Source organism: Rhopilema esculentum, chromosome 13, assembly GCF_057945365.1.
Source record: "Rhopilema esculentum isolate cy_ngs chromosome 13, ASM5794536v1, whole genome shotgun sequence".
Lineage (NCBI taxonomy): Eukaryota > Metazoa > Cnidaria > Scyphozoa > Rhizostomeae > Rhizostomatidae > Rhopilema > Rhopilema esculentum.
The window spans coordinates 4,045,780-4,072,063 of NC_142827.1; the positions used below are offsets into that span (position 1 = coordinate 4,045,780).

The 26,284-nt window shown below is 35.7% G+C and overlaps 1 protein-coding gene and 1 long non-coding RNA gene across 2 annotated transcripts; one reads left to right on the forward strand and one right to left on the reverse strand.

The window, feature by feature from the left end:
• Positions 1-246: 246 nt before the first annotated feature.
• LOC135691580 (uncharacterized) lies at positions 247-6,430 on the forward strand. The gene is made up of 5 exons (XR_010516762.2): positions 247-352; positions 1,461-1,557; positions 2,446-2,478; positions 5,874-5,921; positions 6,248-6,430. It is a non-coding gene; the product is annotated as an uncharacterized LOC135691580 (long non-coding RNA).
• Positions 6,431-7,181: 751 nt separating this feature from the next.
• LOC135691568 (uncharacterized) lies at positions 7,182-24,400 on the reverse strand. Its single transcript, XM_065209455.2, has 20 exons — positions 24,247-24,400; positions 23,551-23,607; positions 20,737-20,823; positions 20,070-20,230; positions 19,666-19,744; positions 19,121-19,180; positions 18,187-18,372; positions 17,426-17,622; positions 16,429-16,561; positions 15,862-15,999; positions 14,783-14,861; positions 14,067-14,182; positions 13,418-13,542; positions 12,844-12,985; positions 12,651-12,701; positions 12,026-12,154; positions 11,026-11,226; positions 10,508-10,678; positions 9,667-9,867; positions 7,182-8,838 (listed from the first exon to the last, which is right to left on the reverse strand). The coding sequence occupies exons 1-20, from the start codon at positions 24,304-24,306 to the stop codon at positions 8,713-8,715; spliced, it is 2,499 nt and encodes an 832-aa protein (XP_065065527.1). The 5' UTR covers positions 24,307-24,400; the 3' UTR covers positions 7,182-8,712.
• Positions 24,401-26,284: the final 1,884 nt, after the last annotated feature.

Here is a 26,284-nt window from a genome sequence, read left to right on the forward strand (position 1 = left end):
GATGTTCGCAATTTTGATAATTTGGTACTCGGGTGTCCTTAATGCTGTTCTTATTTCAACAGTGATTTTTCTAAGGTCATTAGTTAACCGTTTCGCATGACATTTCCATCTGATACTTGACAGGCATATTCTTTGATTTTTCTAATTTTTTTGGGATATCGAGTCTTGGTGCTCTTATAAAAATTCATAAATAATTCTCAAGGTTGAGAGATGATTTTGTTATTAAAGTTAATTCGACTGCTGCCGCGCTGAAGGAGCTATTAGCAAAGAGAGGCAAATTCAAAATTGGTTGTTTATCAGACAGGACAGGTCAGATGAACAGTAATGTCAAAACAGCTTTTTCGCATTTGCGGTAAGATTAATTTATATTTCCTTTATTTGAGTCTTGTGAACAGTTGTTACATCTTTAAAAGTTTCAGCATAGTGTCAGTTCTTCAAAAGATTCAGTAAAACACAGACGTTGACTGAAAAATTGGCTTGAATTGTGATTGAACACAGTCTTGCAAGTATGCTGCATGCAAATGCCACCCATGTTGAATAAGCTCTAAGTTAAAGGATTTATTAGTGGGAAACATTGTTAAAAAGAACATTTTCATAAACCTATTGAATGAAAAAGTTTCTTTTATCATTTCAAACAAGGGCTAAACATTGCGTTATAAACACATAAAACAATGATAAGGAAAATTGAAATTTGTTGTTGAATTTTTGCTCTCCCAGCCATAGTGAGCCTTCTTATATGAGAATTCCCTCTCTTGTAGCAACGAGCAAGAGCATCAAGATTTCAACCAAAAAAATACCGTCTTTTACAAAATAATTTTAACATTTTTAACAAATTTGTTTGCAAATATTAAGGTTCTAAGGGTTAGATTTATTCCCACCATCACCAGGGTCAACGTTTTGGCTCTCTGTACAACTCTATTGAGAATGAAAAATTTACGCTAACGGTTAAAGTTTAACCATTTTTTACAAAATAATTATTAGATCCTTGTGCAATTCAACACATCTAACAAGTTTATCTAGAAATCCTAAGAAACGCCTTTTTAGTGCTAGGCAGCCTGCATTTATGATGTCCTTTTCCATTCATTGTTACAAAATGTTTTTAGAATTTTAAGGAATATACATAACAATCAACTTGTGGCTATAGTGTTCCCGAAAAATTCATAGGACTGCAGAAAGCTGATTGAAAAAGCTATTAAGAATCTTCAGACTCCGTCATTTTCTTTTAAAATGTTTTTAGTATATAGGCTTTCTTTGGCTCCCTCATTCTATGTAGGCCTACCCCAATTTCTACTTGCAATTGACAATGTTGGTAAAACTTGATTAAAACTTTTAAAATGCATAGAACATGTTTTAAAAATAGATTGCAAGTATTTTAAGATCTTCATTTTGTGCATTTTCCCAAAGTATGTAAAAAAGTGTCAGCAATTGTGTTGCTCATTAATAGTTTTCTTTTCTTCTAGCTCTGTTTGAAAATGAATAGAAGTTCAAATGCCAGTGATCCACCAAAAAGCTTTCAAGAAAGAATCCACAATGCAAATTCCAAATATCTTATCGATAGTAAGTACTGATGTCAGATTTCATTATCTATCCATTTTCGTTATTTTGCATCTCAAGTTTTGTTCTGATGCCAGTTCTGACATAAATCAAATGCACAACAAATCTTCTAAAGGGCGGTAAGGTTAAAATAGTATTCTTTGTATCTATCTTTATAAATATTGACCCTATTGGGTGTATTTTGCAGCTATTTTTTAAGACATTTTATGTGTTTATAAGTCTTTGCTAAAAATATTATTCATTAAATCACATGTTTCTTTGTATTCAATGAACTCAATGATTTCAATTAACTTTGATGATTTGTTTAAACAGATACAACAACTTTGTAGAAATTCTGTTACATTTTTCTCATTTGCTATCCGATATATAATGTTTATCTTGAAAGTGGATTTAGCTTTAAACTTGGCAAAGCAAAAATGGGATTTGCATCCTTCAGTTATAATTGTTATGTTTATGGTACTTTCATTGGTTTTGTTGCTTGGTTATGTTCATATGTTTGTTTGTCACACTGCTGTGCTTGTAACTGTCTTTCCAAGAAATTCATGTCAATTTTGTCAAAAATTTATGTCAATTATGTCAATAAATTGATGTTCTTCTTGCAATGTTCTTTTGGTTGGTTATAATGTTATGTTATCTATATTAGAATGATTTTGTTTTGATTGCTTTGAGCATATAAGAGTCTTTATAGTGCCCTTCTGGGCAATATGATCATTATGATTCAACTGCTGGAAGAATAACAGAAGACCATTACACATGGCATAATTTAGTCTTCTTTTATTAGTATAAAGGAAGTGCTGATTAGGTTGCCAAAATGAAGTAATTCCAATAGAATTTTTATAAGCAGTTTAAAATATGAATTGACACATTTTACATAACTCTGTGCTTTTTTAGGATATAATACTTTCAAGAGGATGGCAGATTCAGGTAATTGGATATTCATACACATTATTTTGTGTTATCTTTTTTTATTGTCATGTCAATATGAAAGTCCAAAGTTCATTGATTTAAAGCTACCTAAAGAAATCAACAACGAGCTACTGCACTGGTAAAGCTATCAGATTTAAAGCTACTAAAAATGCATACAATAACTTAATCACTGTGTGCAATGAAATAATATACAAAATTTGTGCTAATCATAGGCCGAACAGAAAATTCATTCAAGATTTCTTTTCAAAGATTACCTGCCCAGGAAATTATTAATGGAGATGATGCTCTATATATAAAAATGCTCTTGTTGGTCTAGAATCCTTAATAATGAAGGAGAACTGGAAGATGAAAATTCAAAAGAATCCAGAAAAAGGATCCCATAAAGTATAGGTCAAGAATGATTTCTGTTCTGCTTTTATGTGAGAAAAGCCCTGAGTTTTACTGAAGCAATAGACTGAAACATTATATTCTGACAATTTATACCCTGAAATCTGTAAAGGGAAAACTTCAAGTGCTTCAATCCTTGCCAAAACATGTGAAAACCTTTCCTAAACATTGCATGCAGCCCAAATCTTTCCCCCAAAACAATGTCAGATATTTTTATGTTAATGCTTAATAAACATGCTTTTAGATGTGCCAAGCTTTGCTGCAAGCAAATAAGAGAAAAATTTGCAAATCAGCATTATTTATGGGGCGAGGGGGCAGCATGCGTTTTTAGAAATTGAATGGTTAGGAGCGGTAGAGAGATTATTGTGTTTTTCAGGAGATTTTGACAAGGAATTTCGTTTGATCTTCAGTTTAATTCAATTAGGATCAAAATCGCAAAAACATTTGAGACGTTTTGGATCATATGTATTGCAAATTATTAAATAGAAATGCTTTTTGAATATTAAATGAACATTGAGTATTGGTTAAACTCATCTAAAGTGAAAATTCCATTTATGAATGCTAACTCAGAGACGCAAAAACCCTAAAAACCTACGAACATGGTTTAGAGTAATGCTTTCACCAAAAAATGAGGGAAGTTTTTGTCGACAAAGACAGAATTTTATGTTTTTTCTCTTGGTCTTTTAATTGTGGAGAATTAATCACAGATAGGACTCAGAACCATTCAAATCAAGTCGACTGTTTTTAATGGTGGGGTTATACCTCAAAACATTCAAAGTTGAAAAATCAGGCTTGTGCAGTCAATATGATATAAGAAAGAAACTCTATAAGAAAAATATTATTTGTGTCAGGAATATTGAGCCATTATGCTTGGCTAAAGCAGAAGAATATCCAAAATAGATACCTTATTACATGCTCTATCTGATACAAAACAATGCTAAGTTGTATTTTCAATAATATTGCATTGCCTAACTTCTTGTTAGAATTTCAAAGGGCCCATGTCGCATTAAGAATCAAAATAATCGAATTGCTATTACTGTGGAATGGAATTTAAACTAAGGTTCAAGCTCAGATTGTTGAGGAAAATTTCCTACCAACACGCTTCACAGAGCAGTTTTCTGCTAATTATGCAAACATTTTTCTTAATTGAACAAAAAACGCTTGTTGCTAATTGTTCTTATAATCATTGCTAATAGGTTTCATGCTATAGCTTAAAAGTGATGATAACGGAGAAGATCGCTTTTTACAGTTGTACTATGGAATAGCCAGTGATTAACGCAGCTTTCTTCCACGTATTCCGCATATAAATCTGCCTGTACCCAGCATGGAAGAAAAGTACCCTGGGTACCAGAGCGTCAGAGAGTCAAAGGATTAAAGAGCGGTGGAAAGTAATTGCGAAAGCGCTCTTCTCTTACGCGTATCCCATGCGTAAAGCTTATTTTAGAAAGCTCAATGATTTTCATGATTTCCGTAAAATTCATTCATAACCAATATCGAAGAATGGAGTACCACATCAAGATATGAAGATCTAAAGAAGATCAAATAAATTACGTACTGTGCAGCAAAAGATGGAGGAATGCAATGCAGATGGCAAAATCCCTGCCCGGTGCAGATTGTGGCACAGACCACCAACTTTTGATCTCAAATTTCGAATAGAACTTAAGAAGAAAATCAAATTTCGAATAGAACTTAAGAAGAAAACTAACAATTCTAAAGCGCCAATACGGTTTAATTTAATATAGAGGAAGTAACCACAGAGTTTTCAGTAGAAGTAAAGAATAGGTCTGCCAAAACCATCAATATATGAAAGTGAGGTAGAAAGAGCATTGAAAGAACTTGCGAACGGAAAAACCCCTGGTATAGATAATATTCCAATAGAACTATTTAAGGCAGGAGGCAGTGAGGTAACAGCAATTATAACAAGGATTTGTAACAAAATATGGGATACTACTGAATGACCAAGACAATGGAAACAATCGATTAACATTCTAATTCCAAAAAGGGGGATTCGCGTACATGTGAAAACACCAGAACCCTTTCTCTTATTGTGTATGCTAGCGAAATATGCCTAAAAATCATACAGAAAGGACTAGAAACATATTTAGAGCGAGAAATGCCTAATGAACAAGGTTGATTCAGGAAAAGCAGAGGAACACGATATCAAATTGCAAACATCAGGGGATTAATGGAAACGACCAGAGAACAGAGTGTTTACTTGTGCTTCATTGATTATAGTAAAGCATCTGATTGCATGGACCACCAAGCCAGAGAAGCTTCTATGACACACCCAATCCACGCCCATTTTCTATTGTTTTGTGACGAGGTTGCCTTCTGGGATGTTTTTGTCTGGAGGAAGGTTAACAACTTTTCTCATCCGAGGAAGCGTTTAAAAAGAAGACATTTTTCACAGTCATAACACTTTCTTGAGACTGGGGACAGCCAGATATTGAAAAGAGCTTTTTAAGTCACTGTTTCCAAGGATTGTACCGAAGATTTCCTGTTTACAATAGAGTGAAAGAGCATAAAAATCACTGCCTTATCTTTTTATTCCTGTCATCGTCTCTTTTCAATAAAGGGCTTTTTTCCAAGGGGCTTTTTTCAATGAGGGGCTGCGTTTACACGAAAAGTTTTGGAACGGCTCCGAATTTTTTTTCTAAGCGATCCCGTTTTGGTGCGGCGAGCAGTTCCAGTTGGAACGGTTCCGACGGGTCCAGTGTAACCTGGAGGCATAGCCGTGCTCATTTTAGTACGGTTCCAAATGGAACCGGTCTCGTGTTAACGCTGCCTAAAAGAGGTTGCGTTTCCTGGAAGCAATATAACAGATGAATCTTGTATTTCAAATATTACCTTTGTTATTTAAACAAATTTGTTCTTCCTTGCTAAATCGCATTCAAAGCATCATGAACTATCAAAAATTAGGCTCTGCAAGACCACCAATTCGTCCGAAATGTTTTGATGCCGAGATTTGTAATCACATGCTTAGAATGTGCTATCTTCGTTTTTAGGGAGGTCATTAACATTTGTGCCAAAGGGAGACATCATTCAACTAAAAGGTATCCCATAAAATATCAACCTTGCCTTTTTTGTGTACCTTTTCTGCCAAGATCCTGTTTATTTTAATTTAAAATGTGGATGGAGCCGTTATTTGTCTTTCTTCATTTCAAAATATGGATGGAGGGTACCCTGGGTACCAGACTCACTATATAAAATATAGTGAGTCTGGTACCCAGGGTAGGATGGAGGGATGTTCATGTTGAGCCATTATCAATCACGATTTCATTGTTTTGTTAATTTGTATAGTTTATTGTTTACTTAATCAATTTTCTTCAATCGAACCAACCAATTTGTTTTTACCTAATATAATATTTTCTTTTTCTAGATGATGAAAGATTGGATATGGATGCATATTTGAAAGATTTTTACTTGCATAAAGATTTGCAAAACTATGACAAAAACTCACCTTGAAATTTGAAGTATGTTGAGCAATAATTTTGCTTTAATAATAATTTCGTCGTTCCTTAAAGTACATCATAGACAATTTATCGATTTTACCTGAAAAATGTTTTAAAGTTTTTTCCTTTTGCTTGCTTTTTTTAACCATTTATTCTAAGCCTAAGCGCTCTTGGTATAGCTATCATTTTAGAAAATGTGATTTGTCATTGGTTTTTGCCCTTATAGCAGCGAAAGCTCAGCTGAATTGTTTACAATAATAAGGAAAAGCAAAAAGTTGTTTAACACTGCTAAATTTTGTCTGAGGCATGTGTCGTTAATGTCATCTACGTCTGCGCATGCGTCGGACCTCATACTGATGACCTGAGAACCTCGCACAAATAGGACTGCTAAATGCAGTAGCAGAAAGAAGAATTGGGTCCAAAATCAGTGAACAAGTCACCTGTGTTCAAGTTCTTTCTTGATGGCTTTTTTCAGCAAGCAAGGACATTGATTATTTTATCTGTCAACAACACTATTTTACTTTATTGGTCAAAGCAGAACACATATGCAGTCTGACAGTTCAAAGCTGAGCTTTCTGTCTACAATTCATAATAAGCAGAGTTGCAATTATTTTTAACAAATCGTTGTGTTTTCACCGGCGATGAACGTTTTACGTTCTATGCGTTGTGAAAACCAAGGTCTCATCTTTCTTGAGTAGCCCTCTTGTGTTTTTTCTGCAATTTATCACTATGCATCAAAATTCATCGATGTAATAGCTTTAATTTCCTAACACCTGACGCATGAAGAAAGTCGTCATTTTCAAATCAACTCTGCGCATTTCTTTGATTTCTCATAAGCTTTTTCTTTTTCGAGCACTTGGGCTGTGCATGCAGACCCACATCCTCAACTCTTGCCCTTCAAAGACCAAGGTTATGCACCGGATGATACTCAAATCCACTGCTGGTGCCCCAATAAAAAAAGGGAAGAAAGACAGCTATTAGAAAACAAGTGGTATTTCCGTGCAAAATAATTCTTTGGTACCCGAAACGGCTTTTATTCGACAAAGATCCATTTTCGACTTTGTAGCTCACAACTGATGCCTTTGCCATTATTGCTAAAGGCTTAAGCCATCTGTCAACCCAAATTGACCAATCAATAAGCGTTGTACGACTCAAACGTTTATTGTTTGGCCAATAGATGATTGACAGATGCCTCAAGCATCTGTCAATCAACTTTAGTATCCGTTGATTGCCTTTTTAGCGACTTTTCTTAGAGATTCACGTATTCTACTTCTCTTTCTCCCTTAAAAAGCGTGTGGAATAAAAAATTTGACTTTCGTCACAGAGACTCTGAAAGATATTGACAAAACATCACGACAAGCCGCTATTTGCCATTTACGAGCTGTTCTATGCTTTTGCTTTATTGTCACTGTCATGAACGTATTTTTGATATTTCATTACTAGTTGCCTTGGTGGCTTTTCATTGCATTTTTCCAGAAATGTTATCTAGAATTTTGATTTATTATTGGCTCTTGGTTTTTGGTTAAACCTGTTTAGCTTGTGTTTGCAGAGTCCATGCTTTGAGTGATGAATGTTGTTGGAAAGAAGAATTAGCTGCTAACCAAAGGCATTCTTTTGTCAAACAAAACCTTGAGGCACCATAACTGTCTGCATAAAATCAGTGTCTGTTTAAGGCTGCTGCGCAACCGGCATGCTTAGCGGCAGCTGTCTTGAGAAAATGGGTGTGTTTTGTATTCTCATGCAGTACGGTATTACGCCGGGTTTCGAAGTTATAGTCGCAAAGCATGCCGGTTGCGCAGGAGCGTTTGATAATTCGTTTGGTGGTCCATTTATACAATTTGGCAGCCAATTGGAGAAATGTTAAATAAAGTATACTTTTCATGATAGGCCTGTTTCTCGATAGTATGGGTTACACGAGAGCAAGTAGTTATTCCTTTTCTAGCATGGCCCTTGGCCTTCATTACAAAATGATATGCTAAGCAGACTCGACGGTCGATGGACGAATGCTTACCAGTGAGTAGACAGCCCAGTGTCGTAAAATGTAGTAAATATATCTCACTCAAGAAAATCGAAGAAGAAATGTAGTCTTTGCATCTATGCGATAAAAGATTACAAGACAATTTGGAAAGATGTTGAAAAAAATTAGCCTTGATTTCAAGGAACCTTGTCTTTTTAAAAAATATTAATATAAAGCAAAATATATTAGCTGTTAGAGACTCTAAACTCTGACAATCAGTCTACGGGTTAATGCTATCAAGTTTCTTTAAAATTACGGTTGTATCAAAGATTTCCTTTGAATTGTCAATGTTCACATCACATTTCCTTTACCAAGAAGTTAAAATGATCCAGCTGTCTATTCTATTTTATGCACACTAGAACCTGACCAATGTCCTCAAGTATTTCTTGCTCTTGCCCTGGCCATCAGTGCTTTGACTGCATGATCTTTGCGCTGCTCTGCATCCTCCAGTTCTGCTTGGATCTTGTAGTATTTTGTTTTGAATAGGTCTGCTTCCGCACGCTGTCAATGTAAATGAAAATTTCAGCACTTTTCCGTGGTATTTTCTAGGTTGTTCTTATCCGTACTTATTCCTCTTAAAATACTGACTATAACTGCACAGGGCCCGCTGTGGTCATGCCCCCCCCCCACCTTTTTGCGAAGCAAGTAGTTTTAGAGCTACAGTAAAAGGGGTAAGAAGCCTTGGCCCCCTACTTTCTTTGCCTTGGCTCCCCCCCTTTCAAATTCCTGGTGCCAGCCCTGCTGCAATACTATAAATAACAGCAAAGATAGCAATCTTCTATGGCTAACTTACGTTGCTATATTCTATAACGTTTTTTGTCCGTGAAAGACCCTGGAAAACGTGTTCTTCATTCCTTTGCTGTTGAGCCGATATTTTGGAAAATTTGCACAATAAACTGAGGAGATACAGTTTTTCCTTTGATTTTGTAGTTTGAATGACTTCTCTTTTAGTCTTTTACAACTTACACAAGTAAAATGTAAATTTAGAAAAAATAGCTCAACTATATACTTGTGGAGTCTGATGTTCTAGGCTATATGACCAAAACCTCTCATGTGCGAGGATTGCTGACTGGTTGGGGACGCGGACTACAGATCCAAAGGTCGGTGGTCCGAGCCCCTGACGTGACAAAACTTTCACAAAGAGTGCGGAGAATCGCTAGCTCTCTGTAGTTTCAAGTGTAGAAAACACGAGGTATGGTTCCATCAAGTGAAAATCCCAGGAAACCTTTCGATAAGCACAGGTTCTCGGTGTCCTAAAACCCACCTTCGAAAGCTAGGTGCTAACAAAATAGAATTTCGATCGACTCAAAAAGGCATTCTGGTACTTACTGCCTCCTCATACTGCTGTCTGAGCTTACGAGAATCAGCAAGATGTCTGTCAATTTGATCCTGGTATGATTTGCCCTGTCGAATGCTTTCCTGCAGTTCCACATCTGTGTCCCTTGCCTTTTTCTCAAACCGCTTCATTCCTTTCTGGGCCTCAACGCACCTTCTCGTCTCGACATCTCGCCCTGCCTCTGCATCTCGTACCTAAAATTTTAGAACAGTTTTCGCATTTTGTAAATTACTGAGTGGAATATAATGACACGCTTTGCTAATAATGGAATACCAAACATAAACACACTTCCTTGTACAATTGACAGCCAACTATGTTTTATTTAGAAAAAAGACCTCAGACGGTGAAGACTCGACAAGCTGCTTATGGAGATGGACTTGTTACTCCTGTTTAAGCTTGATGTTACTCACGCCCAGTTTTCTGAGGCAATTGCTACAGATGGCAGTTTCAAACAGTTGTTGACACTCCGCTACAACCAGCATTAACTAGTTTTCGCCGTACAAGGTTCATGAACAGGGCCGCCGAGAGGGGGACAAGGGGGGCTAATTGCCCATGGCCACGAGGTCTAAGGAGCCTCATAAAGCAATGAACTACATTTTAAGAATGTAATGAATCAAACGTAACAAAAGTATGCTCAAAAATAATAAAATATTTTCAGCGACTGCAGGAAATGACTGCAAAAAGTATTCTGAAGTGCAATTCAAGCTAATCAAAAGGGCGTGGTCGAGAAACCTTTCTGCACACACCACTTGCAAGGGGCTTCGTTTTTCGGTTTTGCTCCAGGACTTCCAAAACATCTCGACGGCCCTGTTTGTGAAATCAAAAATTTGATACCTTTTGCTCCAATTTCCTGATTTCACTCTTCAACAGCTTTGTCCCTATTTCTTCCAATTCCATCATGCGCTCTTCAAGGTCGCTGCACCTTTGTTCTGCGTCCTTCTTTCCTTCTTCCATGATCACAGACACTTTGATTGCTCTTTCAAGCTCACCATTGAGGCGTGTGATCTAAAATTGAGTTTAGATTTGCAATGATCTTGGTATTCAAATTTGAAGTTTCGAAAACGCTGTCATTTTTTTGTAGTTTTCATTTCATACTTTTCAAAGGGAATGCTAGAAATAGCTAGAAGGCTACTTTTACAACCTAGATTTTACTTCATAAAGAAAATATATTTCTTCATCAATATTAATAGCTCAAGGCAACATAAATTCTCAGTTTATTCTTTTTCCAATTGAAAAAGGCCATAATTCATCGTTCATCCTTTTTAACTTTTTTTTATACCAGCCCTTTGAAAAGAAGCGCTAATTTTTCTCAACTCCGAGCTTTTCAAAAAACGATTCTTTGTTAAGTTTACCTCGTTGTTCAATCTTGCAGCCTTGTCCATGCTAGACTTTATTTCGTCATTCAGCTCTCTTACTTCATCTTTGAAGAAAAAAACCTGGTCTTCAAGCTCTTTCTTCTGTTCTTCTTGTGCTCTTAATTGATTCGTTATGTCCTTAAGTTGCTCTGACAGTTCCTGTTTGTTCTTTTCAAGCATTTTCACCGTTCTATCTGACTGTTTTGTGGAAGAAATACAATTTTTTCTTAGTTACTATGTCATTATACAGTGCAAACAATGACACGAACAACAATCATAGAAGTTCAATCTATTAAAATTCATTTGAAGTCTGGATGGGAAAGTTCTTCGAAACGGGCTTGCTATAATTTGTACTTAATGATGATTCAAATATCCCTGATAACTCCCTAACAACCCCCCCCCCCTATCCTCCCTCACTTTTCATATCCAGTGACTGAAGAAGACAATTTCAATGCTGAACCTTTTACACAATTTTCAATGAACAGGAATCTATATGTAGATTGTCGACTTTTAAAACACCCAATACCAACTGTGAAGGTTTCTGCCAATAGAGTTCTAAAGTGTGACGTCACCAAAAAACTATTTTTAGAATTTTCGAATTTTAACCACATAACATAAAAGATCTTCATGAAATACTTCCACATATGCAAAATTAGTCAAATATGTCTAAAATCCGTTGAGATATTGCCAATGAAAGATTTGAAATTTGCTAACGAATCACTGTTATTTTCGCTTTGTTCATAAAGTTATGAACAGAGACCAAAAGATGGGGACAGAGCCAATACACGTGTGACCATATCTCAGCCAATTCGTAACACATTTGACTGATTTTGCATATTTGGAGGTATTTTACGATGTTCTTTCAAACTATAGGATCGAGATTCAAAAATTCTAAAAATAGATTTTTGTGACGTCATCACTTTGAACTCTATTGTGAAAGTACTAAATAAACTGGCTGGTTGAGGCAATTGTTATGATGATTTGTGAACAACTTTACCGTTTCCAGTCGTCCGGTGACAATGTCAAACTCAGTGCTTATCTTATCAGCTCGGTCCTGTGCATCGAGGGCAACTTTTTTCGTTTCCTCATAGTTTTTCTTCGCTTCAGCTGCTGCGACTTCTGTTTCCTAGAATATTGTGTACTTCAGTTATTGAAAACTGCTTATGTAAAGCAAAAGCAGAAATTTGTCTTTTGGACTCAAAATTTAAGCAGAAAAAGGTCGGCATATCCGAGGCTAAAATTAGCAGAAGTGATTTTTGTGGATTTTGAGAATGACTTGGATACGAGCAAAGATTTTTACGAAAGATAAGTCTGTGCAAATATGCTGAAATAAGAACAAGTTGCGCAAACATTATCTGCTGTCATAAATTTTTGTCGAAAATTCATTTAATCAGTTTCTTATTCGGAGTTTCCTTTTTATGGAATCCCAAAAAGTTAACTAGCATAAAAGAAACTTTGTGCATAAACTAAATTAAAGATGTAGAATTTAAGTCAGAGTTTAGAAACCCTAAAACCGCTGTTAACTACAGAAATTTTGCAACAATCCTAAGCAATCCTTCAGCAAGTTGAAGATCAAAGTGAAAATGGCTTTGATGAATAATAGGCAAATAATAGGCACGAACCTTCAGGCTTTGCTGGAGTTGTTTGATCGTCTTCGTTTGGTCAGAAATTGCCTAAAATGCAGTATAACCTTTTCTCAGAATTTTTCACCATTACCTTTAAAATCAGACTGATATATCATCATTACCATTAACATCCCCAATACTATATCGTTAAACTTTTGGTTAACTAATATCATGGTCTTCAAATATTTACCATTTTTGCTTCGTCAAGTTGGCTTTCATACTCGAGTGTCTGCTCCTCCGCAAGTTTCCTCATCTTGATGTTGTCTTGCTTCGCTCTTATTTCTTTGTCCACTTGGTCTGTCAGCTCTTTAATCTGGAACTCCAAGTTCTTCCTAAAGAGAACATGTTTCCATTAAATAAAGTCTTAAAGACTCATTGCTAAAAATGAGCCTTTGCGAGGGTGGCAAATTATCCAGGCGACAATCCAAACAATGGCAGTAAACTTCTACTGATTAACCATAATTGATTTCAGACTGTCTGCAAATGCATTACGGGATGCTTGCGTAGCGCAATGGCTCATTGTTAGCAATTAGTCTTTAAGTAATCAATCCTTCCTGAAGGAGCTAATTTATGCGGTTTGTTTACGTATAAATTGAGATGCTTTTTAAAATCTATAGGCAGAGTGGCAAGGGATACTGGAGTGAAATTACAGCCTTCCCAACCTCCCATTTGCATTCAGGGACCCTTCATTCTTTACTTAAGTTATCTAATCATACAATATGGGCCTCCTCTCTTAATGAAGTTATTACGACCAGTTCACTTACTTCATTGACTCCATTGCATCTTTCACATTTGCAAGCTGCCTCTCAGCGTCCTGCTTTGAGTTAGCAAGGTCAGTAGCCAAGGATACGGTTTTCTTTCTTTCGTCATCAAGTTCGTTTTCTACGACCTACGAGACAAAAACAGGGCTCCGATATTTTTTATAAACACTTTTTATGGGCAATACAGTGTTAGCTTCCCTTCATTGTTACGTTTAATACAATTTTGAAATACATCTTGAAATCGCATTGGTTCATAACTTATCATCCCATTGTCTCAAAAATCGAAAAGAAGAAATTATGATATAAATGTTTTGGAGTAGTAGTTGTAGGAATTTTGAACAGACTAGGAATTTCAAAGGTAGGATAGATGTCTTCATTTGTTTCTATCTTGAAGAGCAGAATCTGAACTTATTTTAATATTGGTGTGCTGAGAAATCTTGTTTACTCTAAACAGTTTTAGAATAGGCTTAGAATTCAGATGAGTGTTAATTGTATCAAACAATGATTTACTTTATTGTTGGTTGTTTTCTTAAAGTATGATCCAAATATTTATTTTTCAGACGTACACGAAAATTGCATGTATTCGTGAAGGTCTAAATAAGGCCTAAATAATCTCATAAAGCAGTAGAACGTAATATTTGAGGAAAATTACCTCGATTGTGGCATTGAGATCATCCCTCTGGAGAACCAGTTGCTCAACCTTTGATTCTGTGATGCCAAGCTGCTTCTTCGTCTCACCAAGTTTTTCTGCTGTCTCGCCAAGCTTAGCTACGATTTATCACAATATTCATGTTACAAATGGAAATTCATTTATTTACTGGAAATATTGGGCAAAAATATAGACTTGATGCAAGTCCGCAGGTAATATCGTATACAAAATTTTGATTCTTGTCAACTATTTCGTATGTCGAAGCTATGTTGTGTGAAATATATTCAAACTTCTTTAATAGATGTAGTATTCTAAGCCCTAAACCCAGGTACACTATTTCGTGTATAGAGCAGGATGGTTCTAGCTTGGTACCCCGAGTTTCACGCTTAATGCGATCATCGGGCAATTGTTCCTATCTAAGCCCAGGTAGATGGTTACTCAATGATATTCTGGTATAGGAATGTTTACGTTTATGTATGGTTTTTTATTTAAAATTTCCTAAGATGAGTAGCCCCTATCTTTAGACACCACACATATACCTGTCGGGTCCCCAACTCCTTAAAAGGCAATAACGGTTACATTTGCATCGATTTCACATTCCTTGATAAAAAGTAGTTACATTTTTGTGCAGCATGTTTGGGTACATCATTTTAGTCCAGTGTTCCCCTCTCCATCCTTCCCCTTTATTGCTGGTATTTATCAACAGGGTCACAACTCACCTTCCAATGTCCTGTTTAAAGGCCTGATGTTGTCAAGTTCTCTGGAAAGCACAATGATTTCGTCTTCAAGTTTTGGGATCTGCATGCAATATCATTTCGGTTAAAAGAGGTAAGAACATTCATTTCTCATTTATTCATTGAGAACAGTCTTGGAAAGATTTTCCATTTCTTATTTTTTTCTTATGTATTTTACATTCAAGCATCTGTCCTGTTTTACACATCATAGGTGCCAGCATTTGATTTTCCCGGGCTTTCTCAAAGTTTGTAGTTCTAATAATGTTATTGTCATGTCACTAACAAATGAATGGTGAATTTCAATTTAAGAATAACCGTATCAAAAAGATTATTTTTATTAAGATTCTAAGCTACTAAACCCTAATGTTTTTTGTGTATTTTTATGTTTCCCAAGAAGCTTTTCTGCTTCATGGGTGAGTAGCCAGCGGTCAGTAGCTAGCGTTGTGTAGCTATTTCAGGGGGGCTCAACTCTCCAAGCCTCAAGGTGATGGTTGCCAAATAAAGCGCGCACTGCTCTGTTTATTTGATATTAAGCGATGTCCATTGGAACGGATAGCAGCAGTCTTCAATATTTTTTTGCATTATTATAGACAAGAAATCCTGATAAAATGAATAGATTCCATTTTTATCATTTTTATAATGAATTGAATACGAGAATCAGAATATAGCATCAACTCTTTAATTCCTTAACAATAGCTTTTAATCTGAATGATTTGTTGCTTTAGAAACTCTTAATGTGACTTTCCCATTATAAGTAACATTGCTTCCCATACATACTTTCCCCAGGGTGTAGAGCTCTCACTCAATCTTCTTTCTTAATGCTTTATGAAAATGGCTCAGTATATTGGTCACATTTTTTCCCTGATGTCTCTTGCGCGCATTCTTGTTCTCTTCTACGCATTCGCCGTCCTTCCATTAGTTTCCTGTTTTCTTACTTCAATTCATGTTATCCTAGATTTACCTCTACCATGCTAACTCGTGGCACAAATTTGTTTCTTCTACGCTACAGGCTGATATTATAGCTTCTTAAAAATGTTTCCAGTGCATAGAAAATAACACTTTACCTGCAGGGAGATCTTGTTAGCATAGGTTTTGGAGACGTCCAAGTCGGCTGCAAGTTTCTCAGATTTTGCTTTGAACTCAGTTGCTTGGTGTTCAGCTTTCTTCAGCTTTTCCTTGTAATTTGCTGCCAGCTCCTCTGTCTGTTGGAAAATGAAGCAGCCTACTTCAGTCTTCCCCAATGTCTAACACTTAAATGGCTTTTCATGGTTACCAATCACAGATGTTTTATCGAGAAATTTCTGTATAGTTTATTAATTTTGTTTTCCTTCTCAGGAGCTTTTTATTAAACTCTTTGCCTCTTAGGAGCTCTTAGGAGAAACTTTAAAGATCTGATCATAAGTAGGCATAGAAAATGTAGTTAACTGAATTTAAAGGGAATTCTAGAATTCTATGTAGGATTTTGCTACTTTAAATGTGACTTTTAGAACATTAGTTGGTTTTTACCTTAATGATATCAGCTGTCCAGTTGTACCTTAATGTATTTTTAAAATAGTTCATATTCTGGAAATATATTTGGCCTTGGCCTTAGATATGCATAGTTTCTAGACATTTATTAAAAGTTATCTCACCGATTGCAAGTTAGTTGTTAGGTCGCTATTTTGATGAATCAAATCATTTTTGGTCTTCTCTAGATTCGTCACTTTCTGCTCGGCATTGCGGAGGGATGTTTCCGCATCATTCAGCTTGCCCGATAAGGAGCGCCTTTGAAAGAAAAAACGAAATACAATAATTTCAATAAAAAAAAGTCTTCCACTGGTTTTGTATGCATTGCTGGGAGCTCAGAAGGAGAAAACTCACTAAGCTGCTAGTAAGTCCCTTAAATGTCCCTACGCATTTCGATTCCCATTGGTTGGACTAGACAATAGAGCTATTGCTACGTATCCAATCGCCAACGTAAGACTGATTCTCAGCGTTTTCTCAATTCTTAACACGCAGAAGAGCCTAATGTTTTCTTTGAACAGTTGACTGACGTCACATAGTACCTCAGGCACCGTAAAGCGTTAAAAAAGGGGGGGCTAACAAATGGGGGGGGGCTAAAACCGAATAAAAAGCTGAACTGGTGATTCATTGGTAAATTTTTTTGCATCTTTGGCAAAAGTGGGAGCTATAGCCCCCCAGCCCCCCTTCTCTGCGGTGCTTGTACCTTCAAGACCTCCTCTAGATGAATTTATCATGTGTTGAAGTCGGGGGCATGGGGGAGTAACCCCACAATCTCTCCTCATTTTTCAGTGCTTCAAGGACAACCAGGCTAATGACTTAATTCCTCTTAAATTTGTATGTGCCATTTAATGTTCATCATATGTATCGTTTCCCTTTTGTTTATACGCAATTTTCAATTAAGAGTTAAGCATGCTACGGTTATGCCATGTGTTGGCAGGATGGTACGCTCTGATGTCGATGTTGAAGATCTTTCCAAAAAAATTCACTGTCTACGAAAATATCATAACTGAGACCCTTTACGCCTCCAAGGAGACTGTTCTATTGATGGCATCCTAGGTACGGGCGTACGATATATTTTGATTGCAGAAACTAAATCTTTCACTAATATTTGATGAAAATACATACCTCAAATCTTCCATCTCGTCAACTTTGGCGCCCATGTCCATATCGTACCTTGCTTTCCATTCTTTACTCTCGTTAACTGCTTGAATAAATTTCGTTTGTACCTCATCCTTTGCTTCACTCTCCTTTGCGAGTCGATCTTCGGTGACACTCAGGTCCCTCAAAGCGTCCGTCAGCTCTTTGTAATATTCCTGCTTTGTCTGCGAGAAAATCAAAATTTTGTTGTTTATTTTGCTCGTCAGGTTAATTGCAGGCTTCCTTTTTGATCTTGTAACAAAATATGTTGGTATTTGGTGTTGGAAAAAAATTAATTGGTAGCAGGGTAGTGTAGGGCTTGGGAAGGAGTGGCTTCAATTTGCCATCATGAAAATACTGTAGCCCTTTCTAAACTCCACCTCAACATGGCTTTAGAATTTAAAAAATCAACTAGAACTTAAACTTATAAAAATTAATGTCAATCTCATTAGTAGATGTCGTTATTTTGATAGCTTTCCACTCTGATTCTTGACTTTTTTTGATGAATTTTTCCCCTCTGTTGTCTAAATCAAGGTGGTTTTATATGTCTCGAGTTCGTGTTTTTTAAAACCTAGTCTACACCACAAACTAGTTGCCTGATGATCGTTTGAAGCGTGCGTGAAACTTTAGATAGCAACTTTGAGCCGTCAATTTATGCACACCGATTCTACGCCTATACGGCATCCACCACTCCGGAACGGATTAGTTAATGGCAATGTTTATCTGTAAATATGTACGACAATACCAACCCTTATTTCTCCATCAAGATCGATCTTGACCTTCCTCAACTCATTTTCAAGCTGGCTTATCGAGCGCTCCATGGTTGGAATGCGTGCTGCATAAGCTTCAATCTCGCCTTCCAACTTTTTTATATCCTTTTCGTGAATTTTCTTGAAAGTTTCCAGTTCCCTCACTTTGTTCTCCGCCTCATTCAGCTAGTGTAAAGACAAACAGTTTTGAATATTCGTCTAAACATAAGAATATTTTCTGCTCCCTGGGACTTTTTGAAATCATTTGAACTGCTGTTTTCATTGGAAAATTTCATGCTGCCTCTATATGTCAAATTTCATGGCAAAAATTATTCAAAATAATCTAAAATTGATTTATGGTTTCTTGAAATATGTTGTCTGCTTCATTGCAAAAAAATCCACTGCAAGCAAACCTCTGCAAAGTATCAGGATAGAAACAATGAATAAAATATATTTTCTTAAACATTTTTCATATTAGTAAATACATTTTTTTAGATAAGTCCGTAAATCTTCGAATTAGCACCCTGGGGGCTAATTTATTTTTGATATTTTTGGATAGGGACTTTTTCGAGGGGGGCTTATACGAGGGGGGCTTATAAAATTATTGTAGACATGAAGAAGACATTATTAAAAGACCTCATTTATTTTAGTAGAAATTTCTTTATGGGCACTTAATTAATTACTACCAAAAGTATAAATTTGTTGTGGTAATTCAATAAAATGCCATAGGCAACCTCAGATGGCAAAAGTCATCAAATGGAGGGGTCCAATTCGAGAATTTACGGTAGCAATGGGGGCTTATTCGAGGGGGGCTTATTGACAATTTGTAGTTATAGGGTAGGAGCTTATTCGGGGGGGGGGCTTTTTCGAGGGCGGGTCAATTCGATGATTTATGGTATGTGTGTGAGAAATGTTCTTCTATTTTCATTCATACCTTCAACTTGTAGTCTATGACCTGTTCGCTCATTGTTTTGTGCTCTTTTTCAAGGCTTTCCTAGAAACGGAAACTGAGTCTAATGAATAAAGTAATAAATATATTGCTGAACAACTTGCTACAAAACCATCATTTTCAACCAATACTTTTTTTTAATACTTTTGCATATTTTGCAAATAATACTTAAGATCTAAAAGATTGCTTGATGTAATAATTTCTATATCTGTGTTTTTGTTCATTTAAAAATTAATTTGTTTATTTAGCATAAATTTCGACAAATTTTTCTTGCTGTGCCATTTCGATGTAGTAAAAATAATCTTAGGTAACGTTATATACTTTTTCGCTGACATAGACATTAAACTTTCGTCATATTAATGATAATTTTGTTAATTATTTACATGACGAGCAGCATTCAAAAACAATTTAAATCGTTTAAAGGTTTTTCATGGTAAAAAAAATAACTGTGCAAGCACTACTGATGTCCCATGAATCTAAACATCTGTACAACCATAGAATTAGGAGGGCAACCAGTGGAAGAACCTCACCTTGGTTCTTGACAGAATATTAACCTCTGCATTGAGCTCACTGCATTCGTCTGCCAATGATGTTTTTTCCTTGTCAATTCTAAATTTTAAAGATAATGTATCTGTTAAAGGTACTGATAAACTCCAAAAAGGGGGTTTTCAGATTCTCGCTCTTCGTCGGCCTAAAAGGTCCCATAAACACAAGTTTTTAATTTATAGACTTTTTAGACGTTTTGAATTTGCTAAACGCCCGTGAATAGTGAACTGGTGCCTATTTTTAAAGACTGCAGTAAATTGCCATGAATCAACTTTGTAATTTGTTAAACAACAATCTGATATTTTGATTTGTCACATCAGGGATCATTTATTGTAACATCTTTGCTAATTCTTTGCTATCGGAAGAAGTGAGGTCGATTGAACATTACCTTGCCTTTGACTTCTTCTGAGCCTCCACCTCTTCACTCAGTTGATAAATTTGTTGATTAAACTTAGTGCGCAACGATGTTAGTGATTCCTCGTGATCAGTTGCCATGTCTCGTACTGTCGTTTTGAGCCTGATGATTTCGTCGTCCTTCTTCTTGCTTGCCTGAAATTAGACAGCACTCGATTTATGATAAAAACAAAGGATGCAACGGGCAGAACTGCAACTACCTATCGTTGCAAGAACTTGATTTCAGCGTAGCGTGATCCAATTTCACGCCTCAGCTCCTAGGCCTGTAGGGATTATCTTAGATTTTCATGGTAAAGTCGGTGCATTTAGGTAATAAACAAAAGCAAGCGGGTAGAGAGAACCTGATGCGCTGGATGATATTTGTAACAACATCTAAGCTTTTTTCAATGAACTCTTTGTTATTGCAATTCTGCAATTCTGAAATTATCCCAGAAAATCTATCGATGCTTGCTATTTGCAGTCATCTTCACACTTCATTAATATTCGTAACCATATCCAATACAGTGTTATCTCAGCAGCCTTTAGTCTGTGACGTAATTCTGAAATAAACTGAAATGCAAATGACAGCAACTGCCTCCGAAATGACGTAATCAGTTTTATCTGTAAACAACCATCGATTCTTACTAAGTGAACGGCTATACCTGTGCTGCATTTGGACCGCCAGTTTCATCCAGCTGTTCCTGAAGAAGATCCATCTCTTGCTCGAGTTCCTCGCATCTTCTTTCAGCCTGGAATGAAAATTTTTATTTACGACTACAATTCCTTTCAAGGTTAAATCATACTACATGTTATGAAGGGTTTTGTGGTTGACAAAAACTCAAAACTAGAAACCTATCAAATGAGACTATAAGAGAGTATATTTCTTAATTTCCCCATTGATTTTTTTGGTCAGCTGAATCTTAATTTGTTGTATTATACAAAAAGCTGTTGTTTCATTTTCCATCTGGCAACGCGGATAATTCACAGCGATTTGTAAATTACACTCTTTTTTATAAGAACAATTTGATAAGAACACGAGCCTCGAAACTGGTCAAAAGTTTAGAAAACAAATTAAGAACAAGCTGAGGCTGAGCTTCTGCAAAATGCAATTTTGAACAACGTTTTTTCTCAAAATCGAGGTTTTTTAGCGATTTGTTGGTGCTTTTTCGGTGAATAAGAAAATTAAGGCTGTCTCACTCACTCTGTTGGCAAATGAGGCCTGAACACCTTCTTAGAGCGACAAAGCTAGCAATAGCACTGCTTACACCCTTTTAATTTCAGAACAAATTAAGAACAATCCAGCCTCAGATTTTCGAAAAAAATTAAGAACAGTCAGCCTGAACTTAAATTTACTGGTTCTTATAAAAATTAGAGAGTATTATACAAAAGCTGTTGTTTCATTTTCCATCTGGCAACGCGGATAATTCACAGCGATTTGTAAATCATCAATTTACTACACAGCCTACTGCTGACGTGAACATTCTGTGACTGACAGGTTATCCTGGATTCCTTAACTAACAATACTTAAAACATTTTATGACTTCATTCTTGGTCGTTTTCATTATTCATTGTTTTTACTACATTACCTCAAGTTTTCTCTTAAACGCTACTTTATATTGAATTAACATTTTACCTGGTTGTATGCAAACCTGTGGATTTGTGTTAGAATTCAAATACTTTGACAACATGTTTCTCGATAATAACAGAACGTCAATCAACAACATTTTTATTTATTCCATGACTAATTCAACAAAGATGTAGCATTCATTGCAATTTTTGTTCTGTTGCCATTTGGATCCACAGTAATTGTCACTTTCAATTTCTGATCTCCTAAAATTTAACGATCTTTATTGCGAGATATACTTAAGGCTAAATACAGAGGATTTATCCTCGATGGCTACTATCCTTCTATATTGCTACGTGATTGGCGGATTTCTTGGAGGATTCCAAAAAGGGGATCTCACTAACAGCCAATCAGGATTTGCCTGCTATGCTTTAAATGGCTATCATTGTCTAAAGAAGGCAAATCTGGGTTTTCAAAGTTATTATATTTTCATTACACTGTTTAAGTGTATACTGTGTTACTCTTTTGCGTTTTGTTTTCATAAAGACTGCAGATTTTCAAAAACTGAGAATCAACAACGCTGGGAGACAATTTGAAGCTCAGTTGTTTTGTAGATGTAACTTTCTGCACTTCCTTGGCTTTCGTTACCAGCACGGAGCATATGTTGTTTTTGAATTCGGCCTATCATATGGCAAGGTTATTGCCACGTTTTGCCCAGAGTTTTTCCTTTTTCATCCCGAAGACTGCTAATTTGGAGATGGAATATGAACAAAATATGATTTTTTGTATATGTAAGCTAGACTAACAGAACATTTAAAGTAAACTGGTTTTTAAAACTTTATCAGGTCTCCAACTACTTAGATATTTTAAGTCATTTTCTTCCCCATTGGATATTCGAACTGATACATTTTGATTAAAATTATCATGAATGAAAAATTGGAGATTAATTCCAATCAGTTGACATTCTCATTGCTCATTTTTCTAGGACTTGTTCTTCAGTGAACCACAGATGTCGGTGTTTATAGATAAAAAAGCCATCACATCAACTATGGTAATTTATTCATCCCTATAATTTATAATACAATCCACAAAGCGGATGCTCCATCTCATCTGAGGATCAGTTTGGTTTGAAAGAGTTTTCATAAGATTACAAAATGGGAGTTCCCTTATTTGGTGTCTATCTCCTATCAATTGATGGAAAGTTTTGTTATTTTGAAATAACTTTCAAAACGTGTGAAAACCTGTTACTCAAATAGCGATGTTTTCTTGTTACATCCTTGCCATTTCTCGGTAATTGATTTGCAGATGCCTGAGGATATTTGCTCTGATAATGAAATATATTCTGTAACATTCAATCTTGAGTTTTATTACAGCCCCTGCTGTTTTTAGAGAACATAATATCGCCTTTATAGCTTATGCTTTTAGATTTGAAATACCTAGAAAGCGTCATACCACTCCATAAAATTTGTTTCTTCGTAGTTTGATAAGAAAAGAACTACAATTGATAAAAATCGCATCGTCTTTCAAAATTTTTATCTTTCTTTCCCAGCTTGGATCTGTTTATTATTATTCTGTTATATTTTTGCAATAAAGATATGAACAATTGTCATGAAACATAGTACTAAGTTTATCTTATGCCTAAAACTTTTATCTTTTAAACCTCCCCTCTCTACCATCCATTTTTCTTTGTTTTGTTAATGCTAGTAAGATGCCAATGCCAAATAATGCGATTCACATTGCTGCAGATAAAAATACCACAGTTACGTCATAATCAGCCAATGATCGCGGTCATGTGGTCTTGGGGGGATGTGCAACTTAGATTGATTGATCATGAACGCCCTGAAATGCTTTTGCTATTGCGTGACAAAATTTGTTTACAAAATCAAACAAGTTTTATCCCTTATAAACCTACCGCGGTACGAGTGGCCTTTTCTTCTTCCAGCTCTGATTCAACATCATTTAATCTTGTCTATAAAAACAAATCTTTTGTTATTGTTTATTTACTTATAGTTTGGTAAGTAAATAAGAAAGATGTCCTAATGAATATCGTAATTGTTTTGTTGTCCTTAACTTGTCACTTTCAACTTCTGTCAAATAAAAATAATCCATAAACTTGTAAGTTTACATTTGCAAATACAAGTTTGATATGCATTAAATGCCTCTTTTATTTTGCAAATATAACTTTATTTTCTTGATTTTATTTTCTTGATTCCTTTCAATTTTTCTTATTGTAGAAATATGTCCCTCTGTCTGGAGCAGTTCTACGTATGTTTGGATTCATTAGTACAGAAGAGGTACTGGATCAAGTTACCCTTGGTAATTATACAAAATCATGAGACAGGCAAATAGAAATCCATGTTTTTCAATAAACGCGTAATCTAATTCATAAAAGCGAAGCAACAAAGCTTTTTTCAACAATCATACAAGAATTCAGTTATTCTTAGTGCGAAGAATTCTATATCATTTTTCTGACATTGTTAACCATCCCAAAAAATATCAGTCTTTAAACTCTAATTTCAATATCTTATCAGTCTACACAAATTCATGAAGAGGCACCCTTGAATGAAATTACTTTTCAAGGGTGACAAGAACATCAAACTGTAGTTACCTTGACCAATGAGAGCTGATAGTTGGACCCTTTATCGTCGTTATTCTTTCTAAAAGCCATTATTCCGTCAGCATGTGATACCTACAACTGGAGTCCTGGAAATAGACAAAGTTTAGACGGCGTTTCAGGGAGATGCTAGCTCAAAGAGTAGATGGTATTTTAATCTCACATTTAGTGTCAAAGAAAAGAGCTGCTTGAAGGTGTGGTTTTCTAGATAAGGCTATTCTCGCATTCTTAGTAATCAATCTTTCCGTTTTGTTTTCATTCCCAGATTCACGCCTTTGTTATTCCAGGCTTCAGAATAGCACCTTTAATAAACATCGATTTTATTATAAATACTTTGAATCTTTAAATATACGCCTTCCCTTGAATGAGATTCCCCCGAATAAGCACCCATAAAATAACTCAAAGGAAAAACGCATTAATCCGCCAAAACATTTGTTAATAAACTGAGCAGATGCCTAAAGATTCGGAAAAAAGATTCATTATCAATTTGTTCCTATATTTTTCTTTATTATATAATGAGACGAGACTGCGTCTCAGAGTCAATAAAAGGTTGCATTTTAAAGAGAATGAAGATTTAAAAATTGATGAGACCCAAACAGTTTGCCTCAAACAGACGTGGCACTGCTTATAAGATTAAAGTCTTGAACGCGGCATATCTGTACAACCATAGAATTAGGCGGGCAACCAGTGGAAGAACCTCACCTTGGTTCTTGACAGAATGTTAACCTCTGCATTGAGCTCACTGCATTCGTCTGCCAATGATGTTTTTTCCTTGTCAATTCTAAATTTTAAAGATAATGTATCTGTTAAAGTTACTGATAAACTCCAAAAAATTGAGTTTTCAGATTCTCGCTCTTCGTCAGCCTATAAGGTCTTATAAACACTCTTTCAAGTTTTTAATTTATAGGCTTTTTAGACGTTTTGAATTTTCTAAAAGCTCGTAAATAATAAACTGGTGTTTATTTTTAAAGACTGCAGTAAATTGCCATGAATCAAATTTGTAATTTGATTGTTAAACAACAAAATGATATTTTAATTTGTCACATCGGGGATCATTTATTGTAATATCAGTTTTACTGTTTTTTCTGTATTAAACGCCTAGCCTCAAATTAGCGCCCCTATAGATAACGCCTAATCTTGAAACATAGGAATATCGAAATAAACGCCACTTGCTATAAGGTATCTTGGTGCGATAAACGCCGCACACCTCAGATCGGTGCAATATTAGATAAACTACATGAATTTCAAGAAGAGCTGCCTACAAAACCTGTCATGTTTGTTCTTCTTATTTGTGGAGAAAATTTGAAACTGTATAATTGTTCAGTTCACATTGCCAAATACCACAGTTCTTCCCTTTAACTTTTTATCTTTAAACAATGCAGGATCGACAAGTGCAGTTTTGCATTTCTAGTTAATTTTCAATTAGAGGGGTTTCCGTAATCTGCCCTAAGAAAGCTGTGTATGAACCAAGATTATTCCATCGGAAAGGAGCAAATTGAGTTCTTCGAGCCTGATCTGGAGCAATAGCGTTTTGGTCGATTTCCAGAAGGCCTATGCATAGCCAAGTATTCTATAGCCTTAGGAGTGGTACAAATTATATCTATTAAGACATTGTTTATAGTACATTCCTTCGTCTTAAACCAAACCAATTTTCTTGAGAAACAGCTCAAGCTTATCAAACGCGTCTCTTTATTAAACGCCTCCTCTTCATAAATACCGCAACAAAATCTGCCAAAAATGAACCACACTTTTATCGATGGACTTACGGTAGGTGTGATCACCATCATAATCAGGTTTTAAATGATCATGCTAATCGCTACGATCATGATAAAGTTTGATGCTGAATTTTGTACCGATCGTGATTGTCATGATCGCCATGACCCGTTGCAAGCTAATGAATGCTAATGCATCTGAACTTAGCTTTTATCGTCAGCATGTTAAAGTACAGATTCTTATAAGTCAGGCTGGAAGACAATGTCTGGCAATCCTTACAAACAAGTTGCGTCTTTTGACTCCGTTTTCAATCCTATTT

Excerpts from the sequence above, each read along its gene's own strand:
- LOC135691568 (XM_065209455.2), bottom strand. The coding sequence starts at position 24,306 with ATGGCTTTTAGAAAGAATAACGACGATAAAGGGTCCAACTATCAGCTC. Across the intron at positions 14,183-14,782 it reads TTTAAACAGGACATTGGAAG|CTAAGCTTGGCGAGACAGCA; the intron begins GTGAGTTGTGAC and ends GATAAATCGTAG. Across the intron at positions 12,155-12,650 it reads AACTCCAGCAAAGCCTGAAG|GAAACAGAAGTCGCAGCAGC; the intron begins GTTCGTGCCTAT and ends ACAATATTCTAG.